The sequence below is a fragment of the Macaca thibetana genome, chromosome 19 (assembly GCF_024542745.1).
Source record: "Macaca thibetana thibetana isolate TM-01 chromosome 19, ASM2454274v1, whole genome shotgun sequence".
Lineage (NCBI taxonomy): Eukaryota > Metazoa > Chordata > Mammalia > Primates > Cercopithecidae > Macaca > Macaca thibetana.
The window spans coordinates 7,416,344-7,436,475 of record NC_065596.1 but is presented as its reverse complement, the minus strand read 5'-3'; the positions used below and the strand labels follow the sequence as shown (position 1 = coordinate 7,436,475).

Here is a 20,132-nt window from a genome sequence, read left to right as displayed (position 1 = left end):
AGAGGCTCCACGCAGAGCCAAAGGTGCCCGACAGGGGCTGCATTCTGTGTGGCTCCATTTCCTTGACACCCAAGAAATACAAAACGAAGGGGACACATTCTAGATCTTGTCTGCCGGTGAATACATCTGTCAGAGTTGCGACCTGAATATGTGGAAAAAAAAAAGACAATTTATTCTATATAGATTGAACCTTAAGAGCTTTTTTTTTTTTTTTTTGAGATAACGTCTCACTCTCGCCCAGGCTGGAGTGCAGTGGGACTATCTCGGCTCACTACACCCTCCTCCTCCCAGATTCAAGTGATTCTCATGCCTCAGCCTGCTGAGTAGCTGGCATTACAGGTGTGCACCACGAGGCCTGGCTAATTATTTTTGCATTTTTATTTTTATTTTATTTTTGAAACAGAGTTTCGCTCTTGTTGCCCAGGCTGGGGTGCGATGGCACAATCTCGGCTCACTGCAACTTACGCCTCCTGGGTTCAAGCAATTCTCCTGCCTCAGCCTCCTGAGCAGCTGGGATTGCAGGCATGTGCCACCACACCCTGCTAATTTTGTATTTTTAGTAGAGACAGGGTTTCACCATGCTGGTCAGGCTGGTCTCGAACTCCTGACCTCAGGTGATCCACCCGCCTCAGCCTCCCAAAATGCTGGGATTACCGGCTTGAGCCACTGTGCCCAGACTGGTTTTTTTTTGTTTGTTTGTTTGTTTTTTGCATTTTTAGTAGAGACGGGGTATCCACCCGCCTTGGCTCTCAAAGTACTGGGATTACAGGCGTGAGCCACCACGCCTGGCCACAAAAGAGCTTTGATGCACACGGTGATAGCCACATGGTGCCCCTGGAAAAACAAGGGGCCTGAAGTTAGTTAGACCCTCCTTGCTGGTTCTACCACAATTGCACGCCCCACCCCCTCCCTGAGCCCAAGTTCCTCACTCAGCAGCAATTTTGGTTGCTCTGAGGAGTGTATGGAAAGGCCTTCGCGGCCATTCCAGAGGCCGCTGGGTCTGTTAAAGCCTCAGTGTGCAGGCACGTCCTCCAGGACAGGGGGAAAGGTGTGTGTTGGATGAGTTGAATATTGACAGAGACCACCTTGGCTGGTTGCAGTGGCTCACGCCTGTAATCCCAACACTTAGGGAGGCCAAGGCAGAAGGATTGCTTGAGCCCAGGAGTTCGAGTCCAGCCTTGGCAACATAGTGAGACCCCCGTCTCCACAATAAAATTAAAAATTAAGGCCAGGCACGGTGGCTCATGCCTGTAATCCCATCACTTTTGGAGGCTGAGGTGGGCAGATCACTTGAGGCCATGAGTTCGAGACCAGCCTGGCCAACATGGCGAAACCCCTTTCTGCTAAAAGTACAAAAATTAGCCAGGCATGCTGGTGTGTACCTGTAATCCCAGCTACTCAGAAGGCTGAGGCTGGAGAACCGCTTGAACTCAGGAGGCAGAGGTTGCAGTGAGCCAAGACTATGTCACTGTACTTCAGCCTGGGTGACAGAACAAGACTCCACCTCAAAAAAAAAAAAAAGTAAAAATTAACCAGGTGTGGTGTTGTGCGCCTGTAGCCCGAGCTACACAGGAGGCTGAGGCAGGAAGATCACTTGAGCCCAGGAAGTGGAGTTTGCAGTGAGCCAAGATTGTACTAGTGCACTTCAGCCTGGACAACAGAGTGAGACCCTATGTCAAAAAAATATATATACCAAGGGCCATCTTGGCCAGGCACAGTGGCTCATGCCTGTAATCCCAGGACTTTGGGAGGCCAAGGCAGGCGGATCACCTAAGGTCAGAGTTTGAGACCAGCCTGGCCAACATAGTGAAACTCCATCTCTAGTAAAAATACAAAAATTAGCTAGGTATGGTGGTGCATACCTGTAATCTCAGCTACCTGGGAGGCTGAGACAGGAGAATCGCTTGACCCAGGAGGTGGAGGCTGCAATGAGCCAAGATCATGCCACTGCACTCCAGCCGGGGCGACAGAGCAAGACTCCAGTGCAGGGCCTGCCGTGCTGGAGGTGAGCCACCCGCTCTGTGTCCATAGGCCATCACTGCCCGCGACTCCATGGCCAAGTCTCTGTACAGCGCCCTGTTCGACTGGATTGTGCTGCGGATCAACCACGCACTCCTCAACAAGAAGGACGTGGAAGAGGCAGTCTCGGTGAGTGCCCCCATTTCCTCCCTCAAGCTAGGTCAGGGGAGGCCACATCCTCACTACCAACATCCTTGGTGGGCAACCTAGAACATCCGGAGCCGAGGCATCTGTAGTCAAGAGGCTGTTTCCCCCAACAGGCAGGACCAGGAAACAGGACAGGCTACAAAATTCAGGCCCAGGGCAGAATGAAAACAGGGCCCCTTATTCAAAAACGACAGATTCTGACATGCACCTGTGGTCCCAGCTACTCAGGAGGCTGAGGCAGAAGGATTGCTTGAGCCCAGGAGGTCAAGGCTGCAGTGAGCTGTGGTGGCGCCACTGCACTCCAACCTGGGCAACAGAGCAAGACCCTGCCTCAAAAAAAAAAGTATGGATTCCATGCTGGTAATGGCAAAGTGTTCTGCCAAGCAGCAGGGACTCAGGACCTAACAGGTCACAGCCTGTAGAGCCAGCCCCTCTCATGAAGGCTGGCTCCCACGGGGGGCACCTGCGGGCAGTGACCATTTTCTCTGTCTCTCCCAGTGCCTGTCCATCGGGGTCCTGGACATCTTCGGATTTGAAGACTTCGAGAGGAACAGCTTCGAGCAGTTCTGTATCAACTACGCCAATGAGCAGCTACAGTATTACTTCAACCAGCACATCTTCAAGCTGGAGCAGGTGCGGAAAGGGCTTTTTTGTCAATTTTTTGAACTTGGTAAACCAGACATCACGTGAAATTTACCATCTTAACCATTTGTAAATATTCAGTTCAGCGGCGGTAAGTGCATTCACACATTCGCAGTTATGCAAACACCACCACCATATATCTCCAGAACTCTTTCATTTTGCCAAACTGAGACTCTGTCCCCATGAAATACTCATTCCCCATTCCCTCTCCTGCAAGCCCTGAACTCACCATTCCACTTTTTTTTTTTTTTTTTTTTTGAGACAGGGTCTTGCTCTGTCACCCAGCTAGAGTGGTATAATCATAGCTTACTGCAGCCTCAAACTCCTAGGCTCAAGTGATCCTCCTTCCTCGGCCTCCCGAGTAGCTGAAACCACAGGTGTACACCACCATGCCTGGCTAATTTTTGTATTTTTTGTAGAGACAAGGTTTTGCCATGTTGCCTAGGCTAGTCTCGAACTCCTGAGCACAAGCAATCTGCCCACCTCGGTCTCCCAAAGTACTTGGGATTACAGTTGTGAGCCACCATGCCTGGCCCATTCTACTTTGTGTCTCTGTCATTTTTTACTAAGTGCCTCATGTAAGCGAAATTAGACATTATTTGTGTTTTTGTGATCAGCTTATTTCACATAGTATAAAGTCCTCATGGGTCATCCACATGGTAGCATGTGTCAGAATTTCCTTCTTTTTCAAGGCTGAGTAATATTCCATTTTCTGGATGTACCACATTTTGTTCATCCATCCTTCAGTAGACACTTGGGTTGCTTCCAGCTTTTGGCTATTGTGCATAATGCTTTTTTGAACATGGGTGTGCAAATATCTCTTCAAGACACTGCTTTCAATTCTTTCGGGTATATACCCAGAAGTGGACTTGCTGGATCCTATGGTAATTCTGTTTTTAACTTTTTTGAAGAACCACCATACTGTTTTCCATAACAGCTGCAGCATTTTATAAGGAAATACCATGTTGTTGCACACCCAGCCCAAAGGGAAAATAGAATGAGCTAGAACTGGAATCTCCCTGGAGGCCCAGATCGTTGGTGAACTTGCTGCAGAATTTTTCTCAGTCAGAAGGAAAATTTAAGAAAACCCACCCAGCCTGGGATGAGGCAAATGTCAGGGATATTTTGAGCCATAGTTCATTTGGGGGCTTCTCTGTCCAAACAGAAAATCTTTTTGATGAGAGAGAAACTGGGCTGCCTTTTAAGGATTTGCTTAGCTCAAAGACATTGATAACCTATCTGATGTGTCTTTTTTTTTTTTTTTTTGAGATGGAGTCTGTCTCTTGTCGCCCAGGCTGGAGTGCAGTGGCACGATCTTGGCTCACTGCAACCTGTGCCTCCCTGGTTCAAGCAATTCTCCTGCCTCAGCCTCCCAAGTAGCTGGGACTACAGGCACGTGCCACCATGCCCGGCTAATTTTTTTGTGTTTTTAGTAGCGATGGGGTTTCACCCTGCTGGCCAGGCTGGTCTCAAACTCCTGATTTCGGGCGATCTGCCCACCTTGGCCTCCCAAAGTGCTGGGATTACAGGAGTGAGGCACCGCGCCTGGCCCTGACGTGTCTTTTCACAGCTAAATAGTCAACCATCCTTATTCATGTCTTCTCCTTCACATTGATGATTCTGATGGGAAAATGAAACTGGCAGGCTTATGTAAATATCCAGCTGATTTTTCTATTAAGCTTTTTGGCAGTGAATCATTAGGAGTGTAGCTGGTCAGAATTAAGTTGTGCAGGAAGGGTGACATACACACTAAATTGTGAAGACTTAGCGTGTGAGGAAAAAGAACATACACTGTCTCAGTAGCTCACTGCAGCCTTGAACACTGAGGTTTAGATGATCCTACCACCACAGCCTCCCGAGTAGCTGAGACTATAGTTGCACGCCACCACACCCAGCTAGTTTTTTGGTCTTATTTTTTGTAGAGACAGGGTCTTGCTTTGTTGCCCAGGCTGGTCCTGAACTCCTGGCCTCAAGTGATCCTCCCACATTGGCCTCTCCGTCATTTTTTATGTCAATTACACGTTAACGTGATCACATTTTAGATATACGGGGTTAAATTAAGTGTATTATTAAAGTTAATTTTGAGCTATACACAGAGGCACATATCTGTAGCTACTGAGGAGGCTGAGGTGGGAGGATTACTTGAGCCCAGGAGGTCGAGGCCGCAATGAGCTACAGTTGTGCCACTGTACTCCAGCCTGGGTGACAGAACGAGACCCTGTCTCAAAAAAGAAAAAATTAATTTCACCTATTCTTTTACTTTTTACATGTGATTATTAGAAAATTTGAGGCTGGGCATCGTGGCTAATGCTAACAATACCAGTGCTTTGGGAAGCCAAAGTAAGAGGATTGCTTGAGGTCAGGAGTTCAAGGCTGCAGTGACCTATGGTCACACCACTGTACTCCATCCTGGGCAACAGAGCAAGACCCTGTGTCTTCAAAAAAAAAATTGAGACAGAGTTTCTGCCAGAAATTTTTATTTTATTTTATTTTTTATTTATTTTATTTTTATTTTATTTAATTTTTTGAGATGGAGTCTCGTTCTGTCGCCCAGGCTGGAGTGCAGTGGCGCAAATTCGGCTCACTGCAAGCTCCGCCTCTTGGGTTCACGCCATTGTCCTGCCTCAGCCTCCTGAGTAGCTGGGACTACAGGCGCCCGCCACCACGCTCGGCTATTTTTTTTATTTTTAGTAGAGAGAGGGTTTCACTGCGTTAGCCAGGGTGGTCTCAATCTTCTGACCCTGTGATCCGCCCGCCTCGGCCTCCCAAAGTGCTGGGATTACAGGCATGAGCCACTGCGCCCAGCCAAAAAATTTTTTTGTTAACCAGGCATAGTGGCACCTGCCTGTAGTCCTAGCTACTGGGGAGGCTGAGGCAGGTAGACCACTCAAACCCAGGAGTTTGAGGCTACCATGAGCTATGATTGCACCACTGCTCTCCAGTGTAGGCAACACTGTGAGACCCTGTCTCTTAAAAGAAAAAAAGAAAATGTGAAGATTCCTGTTGGACAACATAGCTCTGGAGCAGGGGCCAGCAAACCACAGCCTATGGGTCAAATCTAGTCCCACAAATTGTCTTTATAAATAAAGGTTTATTGGCATTGGTTTACATTATCATCTGTGGCTGTTTTCACATCACAACTGTTAGTTGCAGCAGACAGTTTCTGGTTCATAAGGTGCTATCTGGCCCATTACAGAGAAAGTTTGCCAACCTCTAGATGGTTTAAAGTGTGATTTTTTTTTTCTTTCTTTTTTTTTTTTTTTTATGAGACAGAGTCTTGCCCTGTCACCCAGGCTGGAGTGCAATGGTGCAATCTCAGTTCAATGCGATCTCCACCTCCCAGGTTCTAGCCATTCTCCTGCCTCAGCCTTTCCAGTAGCTGGAATCACAGGCATGCGCCACCACGCCTGGCTAATTTTTGTATTTTTAGTAGAGACAGGTTTTCACCATGTTGGCCAGGGTGGTCTTGAACTCCTGACCTCAGGTGATCTGCCCGCCTCAGCCTCTCAAAGTGCTGGGATTACAGACGTGAGCCACCACGCCCAGCCCTTAAGTGTGATATTTAAAGCACCAAGCTGTGGTGAGTATTTGAGAATGTGCATTCTTGTTTCCTGTTTACAATCATTCGTTTATCTAGTAAGTTTATATAACTATTAATGTATTCATATTGATGTACTCATATGCATTTTGTTATTGATATATTTATGTATATTTTTTTCACTTTTAAGTTCAGGGGTACATGTGCAGGTTTGTTATGTAGGTGAACTTGTGTCATGGGGGTTTGTTGCACAGATTATTTCATCATGCAGGTGTTAAGCCTAGTACCCATTAGTTGTTTTTCCTGATCCTCTCCCTCCTCCCACCCTTTACCTCCAATAGGCCCCAGTGTGTGTTATTCACCTCTGTGTGTCCATGTGTTCTCATGATTTGGTTCCCTCTTATAAACGAGAACATGCAATATTTGGTTTTCTGTTCCTGCGTTAGTGTGCTAAGGATAATGGCCTCCAGCTCCATCCATGTTCCTGCAAAGGACATGATCTCTTTCCTTTTTTATGGCTGGATAGTATTCCTTGATGTATATGCACCACATTTTCTCGATCCATTAATGGGCATTTAGGTTACTTCCATTTCTCTGCTATTATGCGTAGTGCTGCAAAGGATACATGCATGCAGATACATTTACATGTAAACATGCCTATTGATACACAAATACGTTCCTACAGCGTGGGGATCCCTTATCCAAACTGCTTGGGACCAGAAGTGTCTCAGGTTTGGGATTTTTTTCAGATTTTTCAATATTTGTATTATACTTACTGGTTGAACATCCCAAATCTGAAAACCCAAAATCTGAAATGCTTCAATGAGCATTGTATTTGAGCATCACATAACATTGGCAGTCCAAAAGTTTTGGATTCTTTTTTTTGGGGGGGGATGGAGTCTTGCTATATTGCCCAGGCTGTTCTCAAATTCCTGGGCTCAAGCCATCCTCCTGCCTCAGCCTCCCAAGTACCTAGGACTACTGGTATGTGCCACTACACCTAGCAATTTTTTTTTGTTTGTTTATTTTTTCTTTTTTTCTTTTTTTTTTGAGACGGAGTCTTGCTCAGTCGCCCAGGCTGGAGTACAGTGATGCGATCTCGGCTCACTGCAAGCTCCACCTCCCGGGTTCACACCATTCTCCTGCCTCAGCCTCCCGAGTAGCTGGGACTACAGGCGCCCGCCACTACGCCCGGCTAGTTTTTTTTTTGTTTTTTTTTTGTTTTTTTTTTTTTTGAGACGGAGTCTCGCTCTGTCGCCCAGGCTGGAGTGCAGTGGCCGGATCTCAGCTCACTGCAAGCTCCGCCTCCCGGGTTCAGGCCATTCTCCTGTCTCAGCCTCCTGAGTAGCTGGGACTACAGGCACCCGCCACCTCGCCCGGCTAGTTTTTTGTATTTTTTAGTAGAGACGGGGTTTCACCGTGTTAGCCAGGATGGTCTCGATCTCCTGACCTAGTGATCCGCCCGTCTCGGCCTCCCAAAGTGCTGGGATTACAGGCTTGAGCCACCGCGCCTGGCCTTTTTTTTGTATTTTTAGTAGAGACGGGGTTTCACCATGTTAGCCAGGATGGTCTCGATCTCCTGACTTCGTGATCTGCCCATCTCGGCCTCCCAAAGTGTTGGGATTACAGGCGTGAGCCACCGCGCCCGGCCTGTATTTTGTTTTTTTTTTTCATAGACAGGATCTTGCTATGTTGTCCAGGCTGGTCTTGAGCTCGCGGCCTCAAGCGATCCTCCCACCTCAGCCTCTCAGTTACTTTTTATGTCAATTACATGTTAACATGATCACATTTTGGATATATAGTATTAAATTAAGTGTATTATTAGAGCTTTTTTTTTTTTTTTTTTTTTTTTTTTTTTTTGAGACAGAGTTTTGCTCTTGTTGCCCAGGCTAGAGTAGGACCAATGGCACAATCTTGGCTCACTGCAACCTCCACCTCCCGGGTTCAAGTGATTCTCCTGCCTCAGCCTCCCTAGTAGCTGGGATTACAGGCATGTGCCACTGTGCCTGGCTAATTTTGTGTCTTTAGTAGACATGGGGTTTCACTCTGTTGGTCAAGCTGTTCTCAAACTCCTGACCTCAGGTGATCGACCCGCCTTGGCCTCCCAAAGTGCTGGGATTACAGGCGTGAGCCACCGTGCCCTGCCCTATTAGAGTTAATTGTAAGCCACGCATCAATTTAAAAAGCTTCCGATTTTGAAGCATTTCAGATTTTCGGATTAGGGATACTCGACCTGTACGCAATACATGTTATGTAGATATTACATATCTGGGAGATAAGAAACGTACTGACCCCACATCACCCCTGCAGGAGGAGTATCAGGGCGAGGGGATCACGTGGCACAACATCGGCTACACAGACAATGTCGGCTGCATCCATCTCATCAGCAAGAAGCCCACGGGCCTCTTCTACCTGCTGGACGAGGAGAGCAAGTGAGTGTCCACACCCCATCCCTCCCGGCACATCTACACATGGGCACTGGGTCGGGTTCTGCAGCCCCCAGAGCCTTACCCCAAATCCAGACTTTCCCAAAAACTCCTTTTTATTTTTGAGACAGGATCTCACTCTGTCACCCAGGCTGGAGTGTAGTGGTGCAATCATAGCTCGCTGCAGCCTCGACCTCCTGGGCTCAAGTGATCCCCCGACGTGAGCCTCTCCAGTAGTTGCGACTACAGGGTCACACCACCATGCCCGGCTAATTTTTCTATTTCTTTGTAGCAACAGGGTTTCGTCACGTTGTCCAGGCTGGTCTCAAACTCTTGAGCTCAAGGGATCCTCCCGCCTCGGCATCCCAGAGTACTGGGATTACAGGCGTGTGCCACCACACCAGGCCTTGTCCAGAGAACTTGTGTCTGTTCAATTTCACTTGACCACAAAACCCAAGCTTGTGTGTGCAAAATGCACAAACACCTCACTGTGAAAACATCAACACATGTGATTAATTTGTACACTTGAGGCACATCCACCAGGAGTTTTCAGCAAAGGATTATGGGCCTGTGTCTAGAAAATAGAGATGGGGACCGGGCATGGTGGGGCATACCTGTGGCCCTAGCTACTCAGGAGGCTGAGGCAGGAGGATCCCTTGAGCCTAGGAGGTCGAGGCTGCAGTGAGCTGTGATCGTGTCACTGCACTCCAGCCTGAGCAATGGAGCAAGAGACAGGATTGGTAAGTTCTTGCAAAGGGCAGTACAGTGTGTGGAACTGGGACCCAGATGCTGCCGGGCTCTGAACTCACTTCTGAGCCTTCCACACTGATCCCCGCAGTCCACAGGGCACCGTGAAGGCAGACAGGGAGGTCAATAAGGCGCCTCATGCTGGGTCACCCAGTTGTAGTCACTGAAGTCACGTGACATGTACTGAACTACTTTCCTGTGGCTCCCCTAAGGAATCACTACAAGCCAGGTGGGCTCTTGAGTCCAGGAGTTTAAGACCAGCCTGGGCAACATAGAAAGAGTCCATCTTGGCCGGGCACAGTGGCTCACGCCTGTAATCCCAGCACTTTGAGAGGCCGAGGCAGGCAGATCACCTGAGGTCAGGAGTTGGGAGACCAGCCTGGCCAACATGGTGAAACCTCGTCTCTACTGAAAATACAAAAATTAGCCAGGCATGGTGGCGGATACCTGTAATCCCAGCTACTCGGGAGGCTGAGACAGGAGAATCACTTGAACCTGGGAGGCGGAGGTTGCAGTGAGCGGAGATCGCGCCACTGCACTCCAGCCTGGGTGACAGACCAAGACTCTGTCCCAAAAAAAAAAAAGATTCCATCGCTACAAAAAAATTTTTAACCAGCCTGTCCAACGTGGCAAAACCCCATCTCTACTAAAACTACAAAAATTAGCCAGGCATAGTGGCGGGTGCCTATAATTCCAGCTACTTGGGAGGCTGAGGCAGGAGAATCATTTGAACCCAGGAGGTGGAGTTCTTAAAACCACAGGAATCTATTATCTTACGATTCTGGAAGCTGGAAGTCTAAAGTCAAAGTGTCAGCAGAGCTGTGCTGCCTCCAGAGGCTCCAAGGGAGGACCCTTCCTTGCCTCTTCCAGCTTCTGGGGGTCCAGGCTTTCCTTGGCTTTTGGCCACATCACTCCAGTCCCTATCTCCCTCTTCACATGGACTTCTTCCCTCTGTGTCTCCATCTCTCATCTCTCAGTCCTGTCTCCTCCTTTTTTTTTTTGAGACAGGCTCTTGCTCTGTTGCTCAGGCTGGAGTGCAGTGGCACAGCCTTGGTTCACTGCAGCCTCGACCTCTCAGGCTCCCATCCTCCTGCCTCAGTCTCTCAAGTGCCTGAGACTATAGGCATGCACCACCACACCCAGCTACGTTTTATTTTATTTTATTTTATTTTATTTTATATTTTTTGAGACAGAGTCTCTGTCACCCAGGCTGGAGGGCAGTGGCACCATCTTGGCTCAAGTTAATTGGCGTCATCTCAGCTCAGTATAACCCCCACCTCCCAGGATCAAGCGATTCTCGTGTCTCAGCCTCCTGAGTCGCTGAGATTACAGGTGCCTTGCCACCATGCCCAGCTAATTTTTGTATTTTTAGTAGAGATGGGGTTTTTTCACCATGTTGGCCAGGCTGGTTAAAAATTTTTTTGGTAGAGATGGAATCTCTCTATGTTGCCTGGCTAGTCTTGAACTCCTGGGCTCAAGCGATCCTCTCACCTTGACCTCCCAAAGTGCTGGCACCACAGGTGTGAGCCACTACACCTGACCCTGTCTCCTCTTTTTAGAAGGACACCATCCATGTGGAACTAGGTCCCACGCTGATGACCTCATCTTAACTAATTACACCTGCAAAGACCCTATTTTCCAAATAAGGTCACATTCAAAAGTCGGTGGAGGGGGTTAAGATATGGACATACTGTTTTATCAGCAACTCTATCAGACCCATCCCTTGCCAGTGACATCTCTAAGGGACTGGCCAGAGTCTCAGATGAATCAGGCACATCCCCTGCCTCAAACCTAGTCCCTGTCCAGGACAGGGGGACAGACACATCCCTTTCAGGCTGGGGTCCAGGTAGAGAATGTTCAGATAAGAGAAGAGCATTTGGGCCAGATGCAGTGGCTCCCACCTTTAATTCCAACACTTCAGGAGGCCAAGGTGGAGGATCACTTGAGACCAGGAGTTAAAGACTAGACTGGGCACCATAGTGAGACCCCATCTCTACAGAAAAATAATAAATAAACTAGCTGGGCACAGTGGCATGCACCTATAGTCCCAGCTACTCAGGAGGCTGAGGCAGGAGGATCACTTGAGCCCAGAGAGTCAAGACTACAGTGAGTTGTGATTGCACCAATGCATTCTAGCCTGGGCAACAGAGCAAGACCCCAACTCTAAAAATTAAAAAAAAAAAAAAGTAGAGATGGCAGTAGGAGGAACTACATCATCACAACCAGGAAACTCCCAGGGCCAGATCAGGGGAAGCCCGTGAGGCAGGGCCTAGCCCAGCAGGCTCAGGTCTCTTTATTTAAAATCTTGCTATTTTTGCTCATCATGGAATTTTTTGTTTCTTTTTGCACATTGATTTAGATTTTCTGAAATAGTGTGCTAAAATATTACCTATCTCAATAACTGAGGGTTTTGGGGGACACTCAAGGCAGATGCCTCACACTCCATACCGTGTTTACGGTTCTGGAAATGATACTTTTCGTAGCTACAGACTCTCCCCTCCTTGGCCCCGTTAACACGGAGCCCCCGATGAAAATACAGGCATTCCGCTGCCTGTGTTTTCAAAAGTAGGGCCAGGCTCAGGCAGCGTTTGCCAAACCAACAACATCATTTCCCTCCTGGGAGGTAGAAGCAGTCAGGTACAAGGAGTCCTTTATTCTGCCCCCACAACCTCCCCCTCCCCGGAGCACAACAGAGCCCTGCTTCATCCTCCTCTCCCAGCCTCTCCTTCCAACTGTGGTGCAGGAGAAGGACCCCCTGTCCAACGTATGGCATTCAGGTACAAATGGCTCCAAGACCAGAAGTCACACGGGCCCAGGATTATTCTTAGGAGCTGCCTACGATGGGTAACAGATCCAGACCTCCCACGGGACAGACTTTGCAGATGCCACCAAGCCTGGTCAGCGACCTCTCTCCAAGCCCCCTAGAAAACAGCCATGTGGGGACAAAGAGAGTGAGCCACCCAGACTCAGGCACTGAGCTACTCAATGTTAATTCTGCAACCCTGGCTGGGCACGGTGGCTCACGCCTGTAATCCTAGTCCTTTGGGAGGCTGAGGCAGGAGGATCGCTTGAGGCCAGGAGTTCAAGACCAGCCTGGGTAACATAGCAAGACCCCTTCTCTTAAAAAAAGAAAAACATTGCACTATAGTCCCAGCTACTCAGGAAGCTGAGGCAGGAAGATAGATCCCTCAAGCCCAGGAAATCAAGGCCACAGTGAGCTGTGATCGTACCACTACACTCCAGCCTGGGCAACAGAGTGAGACCGTGTCTCCAAAGGAAAAAATATGTTTTTGTTTTAAAAATCCTGAAGCCTTGAGAGCATCACTTCACCCTCAGCTTCCTTGTACCAGGCTGCGGCTGCGCCTGCTGACGCAGAGAGCAGAGTCCCAGCCCTCCGCCAGCGTGTTCAACATGAGGCAGGCAGGCGCACGCAGATAGCAGCGTCCCAGCCCTCCGCCGGCATGTTTGGCATGAGGCAGGCAGGCTCACTGTCATTCCTTCTTTTCTTCGCTCCTTCACCCACCCCTCTGCTCACAGAGCCCTGTGCCAATTCACTGCTCTGCCCACCCCATGCACCCACCCACCTTGCGCACCAGGGGTCTGCAAGATAAAATACACAGCAGGTAAATCAGCCGCTGTTCATGCCTGCAAAGGTTCCGTGTTCTGTTCCCAGCTTCCCCCACGCCACGAGCCAGACCCTGCTGGCCAAGTTCAAACAGCAGCATGAGGACAATAAGTACTTCCTGGGCACCCCGGTCATGGAGCCAGCCTTCATCATCCAGCACTTCGCAGGGAAGGTGAAATATCAGATCAAGGTAGGTGTCTGCCCATCACCGTTGGCGGAAGCCTGAGGGAAGCCATAGTCAGCCCAGAATTCCACGTGGGAGGATCCTCCTGTGGCCAAGGTTCTAGGGTGCTCAGAACCCACCGCGAATCCCCAGCTCCAATGCCCAAGACTCCATAGCTCAAGAACTGCCATTTGCGCTTAGGATGGACCCCACCCCACCACCAGCCCTTCCTGCGCCAGCCCCGGGTCTTTGGTAGGCACTGGTGACTATCCCTAAGTGACCGCCCACATCCATCCCCCACCAGGACTTCCGGGAGAAGAACATGGACTACATGCGGCCAGACATCGTGGCCCTGCTGCGGGGCAGTGACAGCTCCTACGTGCGGGAGCTCATTGGCATGGACCCTGTGGCCGTGTTCCGCTGGGCCGTGCTCCGGGCCGCTATCCGGGCCATGGCTGTGCTTCGGGAGGCCGGACGCCTGCGGGCCGAGAGGGCCGAAAAGGCTGCAGGTGGGAGCTGGGGCGTGAGCCCACACAAGCGTCACTGTCAAGAGGGGGGCACATCCTGAGTTCGTCTTAAAGTGAACAGTTCATTGGCATTTAGTACATGCATTATGTTGTGCAAACGCCACCTGTCTACCTGCAGTGTTCCCATCACCCTGAACAGAAACTCGACCTGCGAGTGTAATTTAACCTCAGGGCATGCTCTCAGAAGCTCCATCCGGCCTCTCCTTTGCTAATGATGCCTCCTGATCCGCTGGCCCTGGGAGTTTGCTGATTGTGATGATGTAACTCTTCCTAGTGCCCTCCCTCTTCTTTCTCTCTCTCTCTCTCTCTCTCTCTCTCTCTCTCGCTCTTTTTTTGTTTTTTAAGAGACAGGGTCTCTCTCTCTTGCCTAGGCACTAGTGTAATGACGCAATCTTGGCTCACTGCAACCTCCGCCTCTCCGGTTCAAGTGATTCTCCTGCTTCAGCCTTCCAAGTAGCTGGGACTACAGGCGACTGTACCAGGCTAATTTTTGTGTTTTTAGTAGAGATGGGGTTTCGCCACGTTGGCCAGCCTGGTCTCGAACTCCTGACCTCAAGTGATGCGCCTGCCTCTGACTCATGAAGTGCTGGGATTACAGGTGTGAGCCACCGCGCCCGGCCTCAGCCTCTTCTCTTATCTGGACATTCTCTACCGGGAACCCAGCCTCAAAGGGACATTTCTGTTCCCCTGTCCTAGACAGAGATGGTTTGAAGCAGGAGGTGTGCCTGATCCACTGAAGACTTGGGTCAGCCCTATAGAATTGCTGATAGAAGGACGGCAGAAAGCTATGTCCTCATTTTTCCCAAAGCAACCTGAGGCCTGCATGGTTGAGTGGCTCACCCGGGTCTAAGGGCTCCGACTTTCCGTCCTCAGCTTCAGTTTCAGTTATCAGCTGTGGCTTCTGTCTCCGGAAGGGGCTTGATGAAAAGGAGGAAGGATAAAGCTTTCATGAGAAATAGGAAATAGACAGTGCTGTTTTGGGGATCCAAAACTTCACAGTTAACCCGACTTTGCCCACATTTGAGTGATGAGCTGCTTTTTGTGTGTGTGTGTGTGTGTGGAGACGGAGTCTCACTCTGTTGCCCAGGCTGGAGTGCAGTGGCGCAATCTTGGCTCATTGCAAGCTCCGCCTCCCGGGTTCATGCCGTTCTCCTGCCTCAGCCTCCAGAGTAGCTGGGACTACAGGCGCCCGCCACCACACCCGGCTAATTTTTTTTATTTTTAGTAGAGAAGGGGTTTCACTGTTTTAGCCAGGATGGTCTTGATCTCCTGACCTCGTGATCTGCCCGCCTCAGCCTCCCAAAGTGCTGGGATTTCAGGCGTGAGCCTGGCCGATGAGCTGCTTTTTAAGATTGGTCTACTAGACACAGTGGCTCACGCTTGAAATCCCAGCACTTTGGGAGGCTGATGCAGACGATCGCTTGAAGTCAGGAGTTCAAGACCAGCCTGACCAACATGGTGAAACCCCATCTGTACTAAAAATGCAAATATTAGCCAGGCATAGTAGTGCATGCCTGTGGTCCCAGCTACCACAGGGAGGCTGAGGTAGGAGAATCGCTTGAACCCAGGAGGCGGAGGTTGTAGTGAGCCAAGATCATGCCAGTGCACTCCAGCCTGGATGACAGAGCAAGACTCCGTCTCAAAACATAAATAAATAGGCTGGACGCGGTGGCTCACGCTGTAATCCCAGCACTTTTGCGAGGTGGGTAGACCACTAGGTCAGACAGTTGAGACCAGCCTGGCCAACATAGTGAAACCCGTCTCTACTAAAAATACAAAAAATTAGCCAGGCGTGATGGCAGGCGCCTGTAATCCCAGCTATTCAGGAGGCTGAGGCAGGAGAATCACTTAAACCTGGGAGGCGGAGGTCACAATGAGCCGAGACCGTGCCACTGCACTCCAGCTCAGGCAACAGTGCAAGACTCTGTCTCAAAAAGTAAGTGAATAAATAAATAAATGAATAATAAGATGGGTCGAAGTGTCAGGGTACAATGGTACACACTGGTAGTCTTAGCACTTTAGGAGGCCAAGGCAGCTCACTTGAGGCCAGCTATTTGAGACCAGCCTGGGCCACATAGTGAGACCCCATCTCTCCAGAAAAGTTGAAACTTTGTCATGTGTGTCAGCATGTGCCTCTAGCGCCAGCTACTTAGGAGGCTGAGGCAGGAGGATTGCTTGAGCCCAGGAGTTGGAGGTTACATGAGCTGTGATCGCACCACTGCACTCGGTCTAGGAAATGCAGCAAGACCCTGTCGGTAAACAATTAAAAAAAAAAAAATGTGGGGGGGTGTCGCAGAGGCTCATGCCTATAATCCCAGGATTTTGGGAGGCCAAGGTGGGCAGATCACCTGAGGTCAGGAGTTCAAGACCAGCCTGGCCAACATGGTGAAACCCTGTCTCTACTGGAAATACAAAAATTAGCTGGGCACAGTGGCCTGTAGTCCTAGCTACTCAGGAGGCGGAGACAGGAGAATCACTTGAACTCAGGAGCCAGAAGTTGCAGTGGGCCAAGATCACGCCACTGTGCTCCAGACTGGGTAACAGAGCAAGACTCCATCTCAAATAAATAAATAAAATGGGTGAAAATAATTGCAGCCTCCACAGGAGGCCATCCCAACCACCGTCCACTCTGTGTCTCCAGCAGGTATGAGCAGCCCTGGTGCCCAAAGTCACCCGGAAGAGCTGCCAAGAGGAGCCAGCACCCCTTCAGAAAAACTTTACCGGTGAGCAAGACCCTAATTTGCCCATACTGAGATCATTAGGTGGCAGCAGCATTGTTCCAAACAACTTAGGGAATGCTACATTCTTTTTTTTTTTTTTTTTTTTTTTTTTTTTTTGAGACAGAGTTTCGCTCTTGTTGCCCAGGCTGGAGTACAATGGCACGATCTTGGCTCACTGCAACCTCCACCTCCCGGGTTCAACTGATTCTCCTGCCTCAGCCTCCCTAGTAGCTGGGATTACAGGCATGTGCCACTGTGCCTGGCTAATTTTGTGTCTTTAGTAGACATGGGGTTTCACTCTGTTGGTCAAGCTGTTCTCAAACTCCTGACCTCAGCTGACCTCTTGTTTGTTTGTTTGTTTGTGAGACAGAGTCTTGCTCTGTTGCCCAGGCTGGAGTGCGGTGGCACAATCTCTGATGACTGCAAGCTCTGCCTCCCAGATTCACGCCATTCTCCTGCCTCGGCCTCCCTAGTAGCTGTGACTACAGGCGCCTGCCACCACGCCCGGCTAATTTTTTTTTTTTTTTTTTTGTATTTTTTTTTGGTAGAGACGAGGTTTCACCCTGTTGGCCAGGATGGTCTCGATCTCCTGACCTCGTGATCCACCCACCTCAGCCTCCCAAAGTGCTGTGATTACAGGCGTGAGCTACCGCGCCCGGCCTAATTTTGTATTTTTAGTAGAGATGGGGTTTCTCCATGTTGGTCAGGCTGGTCTTGAACTCCTGACTTCAGGTGATCCACCTGCCTCGGCCTCCCAAAGTGCTGGGATTACAGGCGTGAGCCACCGGGGAATGCTACATTCTAAACCCAGGTCAGGGTTGCTCTGAGTAAGTCACTGAGCTGCCTTTAGAACCAGAAAGACCCTCTAGAACCAAGTAGCATTTGGTGGCTGCTTTTCTAAACACAGAATAGCACGCCTTGGTGCATCATGCGCTTTAGGGAGATGGGAGGAGATTCAGTTTACAAAGGATCCATTTTATGGCCTAGGGTGGGCACTGGGAGGTGAAGCCTAAGTATCGCTGGTGGTGTGGAGAGACGGGCTTGATTGATTGGAGAGTTCTTCCCTCGTCCTGCCTGGGGTGGCCCAAAAGTTGTTCTGCCAAGTTACTTCATTCACAGTCAGAAACACATACACTTTGATGTTGCACATGAGATGATGCGGGGTCTTTTGTGGACCCTAGCAATGACCCCAAGGGCCCTGCATGCACCCAAGCATGTGACAGCACCAGGCTAGAAAAGTGAGCAGGCTGGCTGGACATGATGGTGCACGCCTGTAATTCCAGCACTTTGGGAGGCCAAGGCGAGCAGATCACTTGAGGTCAGGCGTTCAAGACCAGCCTAGCCAACATGGTGAAACCTCGTCTCTACTAAAAATACAAAAATTAGCCGGGCATGGTAGCGGGCACCTGTAGTCCCGGCTACACGGGAGGCTGAGGCAGGAGAATTGCTTGAACGCGGGAGATGGAGGTTGCAGTGAGCCAAGATCGTACCACTGCACTCCAGCCTGGGTGACAGAGCAAGACTCTGTCTCAAAAAAAATAAATATATAAAAGTTTTAGGAATCACCTTTTTCATCCAAAATGGGACGCAAGAAAGGAGAATGCATTCCTCTATTATGTTTGGTTTTTTTTTGGGGGGGTCCCCCAAGTTCCCAAGAGCTAGAAAGCTTCCATTTTGTTGTATGGGTTGCATTTTTGTTTTATTTTGTTTTGTTTTGTTTTGTTTTGCTTGAGACCAGGCTGGAGTGCAGTGGTATAATCACAGCTCACTGCAGCCTCGACCTCCTGGACTCAAGCAATCCCCCCGCCTCAGCCTCCCAAGTAGCTGGGACAACAGGCACAGGCCACCACGCCTGGCTAATTTTTCCTTTTATAAAGACGGAGTCTGATTATGTTGCTCAGGCTAGTCTCGAACTCCTGGCCTCAAGGCATCCTCCCACCTCAGCCTCCCAAAGTGATGGGATTATAGGCATGAGCCACCACACCCAGTACTCGTTTGTTTTTTTCCTTGCCTCCCTTACCTCAAAGACAAAGTAACTTCTGACCTGCGGTAGCAGAAGCAGTATCCATCTCCCCAGGGCCTGGCCACAGGGCTGCGGGTCCCACCCCAGGAGCATGTTAAGTTTATACAGATTCTCCCTTTCAGCTGTTCAATGCTAGATTTCTCATTTGACGGCTCTGAGGAGTTCGATATTAACGCTTTTGAGGACATCATTGCTTTATATGAAAGCAAGAAGTAAGTGCAGAAAGGGCCTTTGATCCCGAGGCCAGCAAGGCACCGAGGGGAGCCATCTTCCCCAGGCGCTCAGTGCTGCGTCCAGGGCACAGACAGAGAGGACTGGCCATTCAGGGAATGCCACGGCCCACAGGGGCCACTCCTGCCAGATTTGCAGATTTAGCCGGGTCGGCAGGGCTAGGGGTGGGCCAAAGTCATGGACATCATTCCAAGCCGTGGCCGCTGCACTGACCACCCTGGGTATGAAGGCCACTCGCATATAGAGGTGACAGGCGACCCCTCTGTTGCCTTTGCTCTGCCTCCCTGGAGGGCTGGGGAAAACAGGTAAGTGGGGCCATGTGGACACTTGGCATGGTGCATGGAGCACAGGGGCTGGGGTTGGGTCCTTCCAGGCCACCTGCCCAGAGCTAAAACATGTGCTTTGAACGACTGCCAGCAGGACGCGGTAGCACGCACCTGTAATCCCAGCACTTTGGGAGGCCAAGGCGGGAGGATCACTTGAGGCCAAGAGTTTGAAACCAGCTTGGACAACATAACAAGACCCCACCTCTACAAGAAAAAATAAATAAAATGTCTGGAGTAAGGAATTCAAAAAAAAAAAAAAAAAAACAGGAAAAACGAGATCCTCATTTCTAGAAGTTCTGTCAAAAACATTTGTAATTTAGACATTCCTCACTAATATTTAGTTTGAAAGCATCCAATTTTCATTTCTAAGGCATTCTAATTCACACACGTTATCAGTGCCAAAGTTTGCACCTCTAGCGTGCATGCTCAAGCCTAAGCCCACAGCCATCAAACAAAATGAAGCGAGTAAGGTTGAGTGCTTTGAGGGTAATTACCCCCTTAAACTAGGGTTTCTCTGGCCGGGTGCGGTCGCTCACCCCCTGTAATCCCAGCACTTGGGGGAGGCCTACGTGGGCAGGTCATTTGAGGTCGGCAGTTCAAGACCACCCTGGCCAACATGGTGAAACCCTGTGTCTACTAAAAATACAAAAATTAGCCAGGCGTGGTGTGCACCTGTAATCCTAGCTACTCGGGAGGCTGAGGCAGGAGAATCACTTGAACCTGGGAGGCAGGGTTTACAGTGAGCCGAGATCGCACCACTGCATTCCAGCCTGGGCAACATAGCAAGACTCTGTTAAAAAAAAAAAAAAAAAAAAACTAGGGTTTCTCAGCCTCAGCACTGTGCCAGATCATTCTCTGGGGTGACACCCGTCCTGTGGACTATAGGGTGTTGAGCAGCATCCCTGGCCTCCACCCACCAGATGCCAGGAGAGCACCCCCACCCCCAAGTCATGACAACCACAAATGTCTGCAGACATTGGCAAATGTCCCCTGATGGA

General features: G+C 49.7%; 2 protein-coding genes across 6 annotated transcripts in view; both read left to right on the top strand.

Moving 5' to 3' along the window:
* MYO9B (myosin IXB) overlaps positions 1 to 20,132 on the top strand; it is a 135,649-nt gene that overhangs the window by 82,185 nt on the left and 33,332 nt on the right. For 3 of the 5 annotated variants that reach the window (XM_050769405.1, XM_050769404.1, XM_050769408.1), the window contains exons 8-14: positions 2,032 to 2,148; positions 2,665 to 2,799; positions 8,657 to 8,778; positions 13,193 to 13,334; positions 13,612 to 13,816; positions 16,476 to 16,557; positions 18,700 to 18,789. In XM_050769405.1, coding sequence (XP_050625362.1) covers positions 2,032 to 2,148; positions 2,665 to 2,799; positions 8,657 to 8,778; positions 13,193 to 13,334; positions 13,612 to 13,816; positions 16,476 to 16,557; positions 18,700 to 18,789 — 893 coding nt within the window. The remainder of the gene's footprint in view (positions 1 to 2,031; positions 2,149 to 2,664; positions 2,800 to 8,656; positions 8,779 to 13,192; positions 13,335 to 13,611; positions 13,817 to 16,475; positions 16,558 to 18,699; positions 18,790 to 20,132) is intronic. The other 2 variants (XM_050769407.1, XM_050769406.1) reach the window with 1 other exon arrangement.
* The window catches only part of OCEL1 (occludin/ELL domain containing 1), a 65,060-nt gene continuing 51,506 nt past the window's right edge, over positions 6,579 to 20,132 (top strand). Inside the window, exon 1 of the mRNA XM_050769770.1 lies at positions 6,579 to 6,588. The gene's annotated coding sequence lies outside the window, so the exon portion shown is untranslated. The remainder of the gene's footprint in view (positions 6,589 to 20,132) is intronic.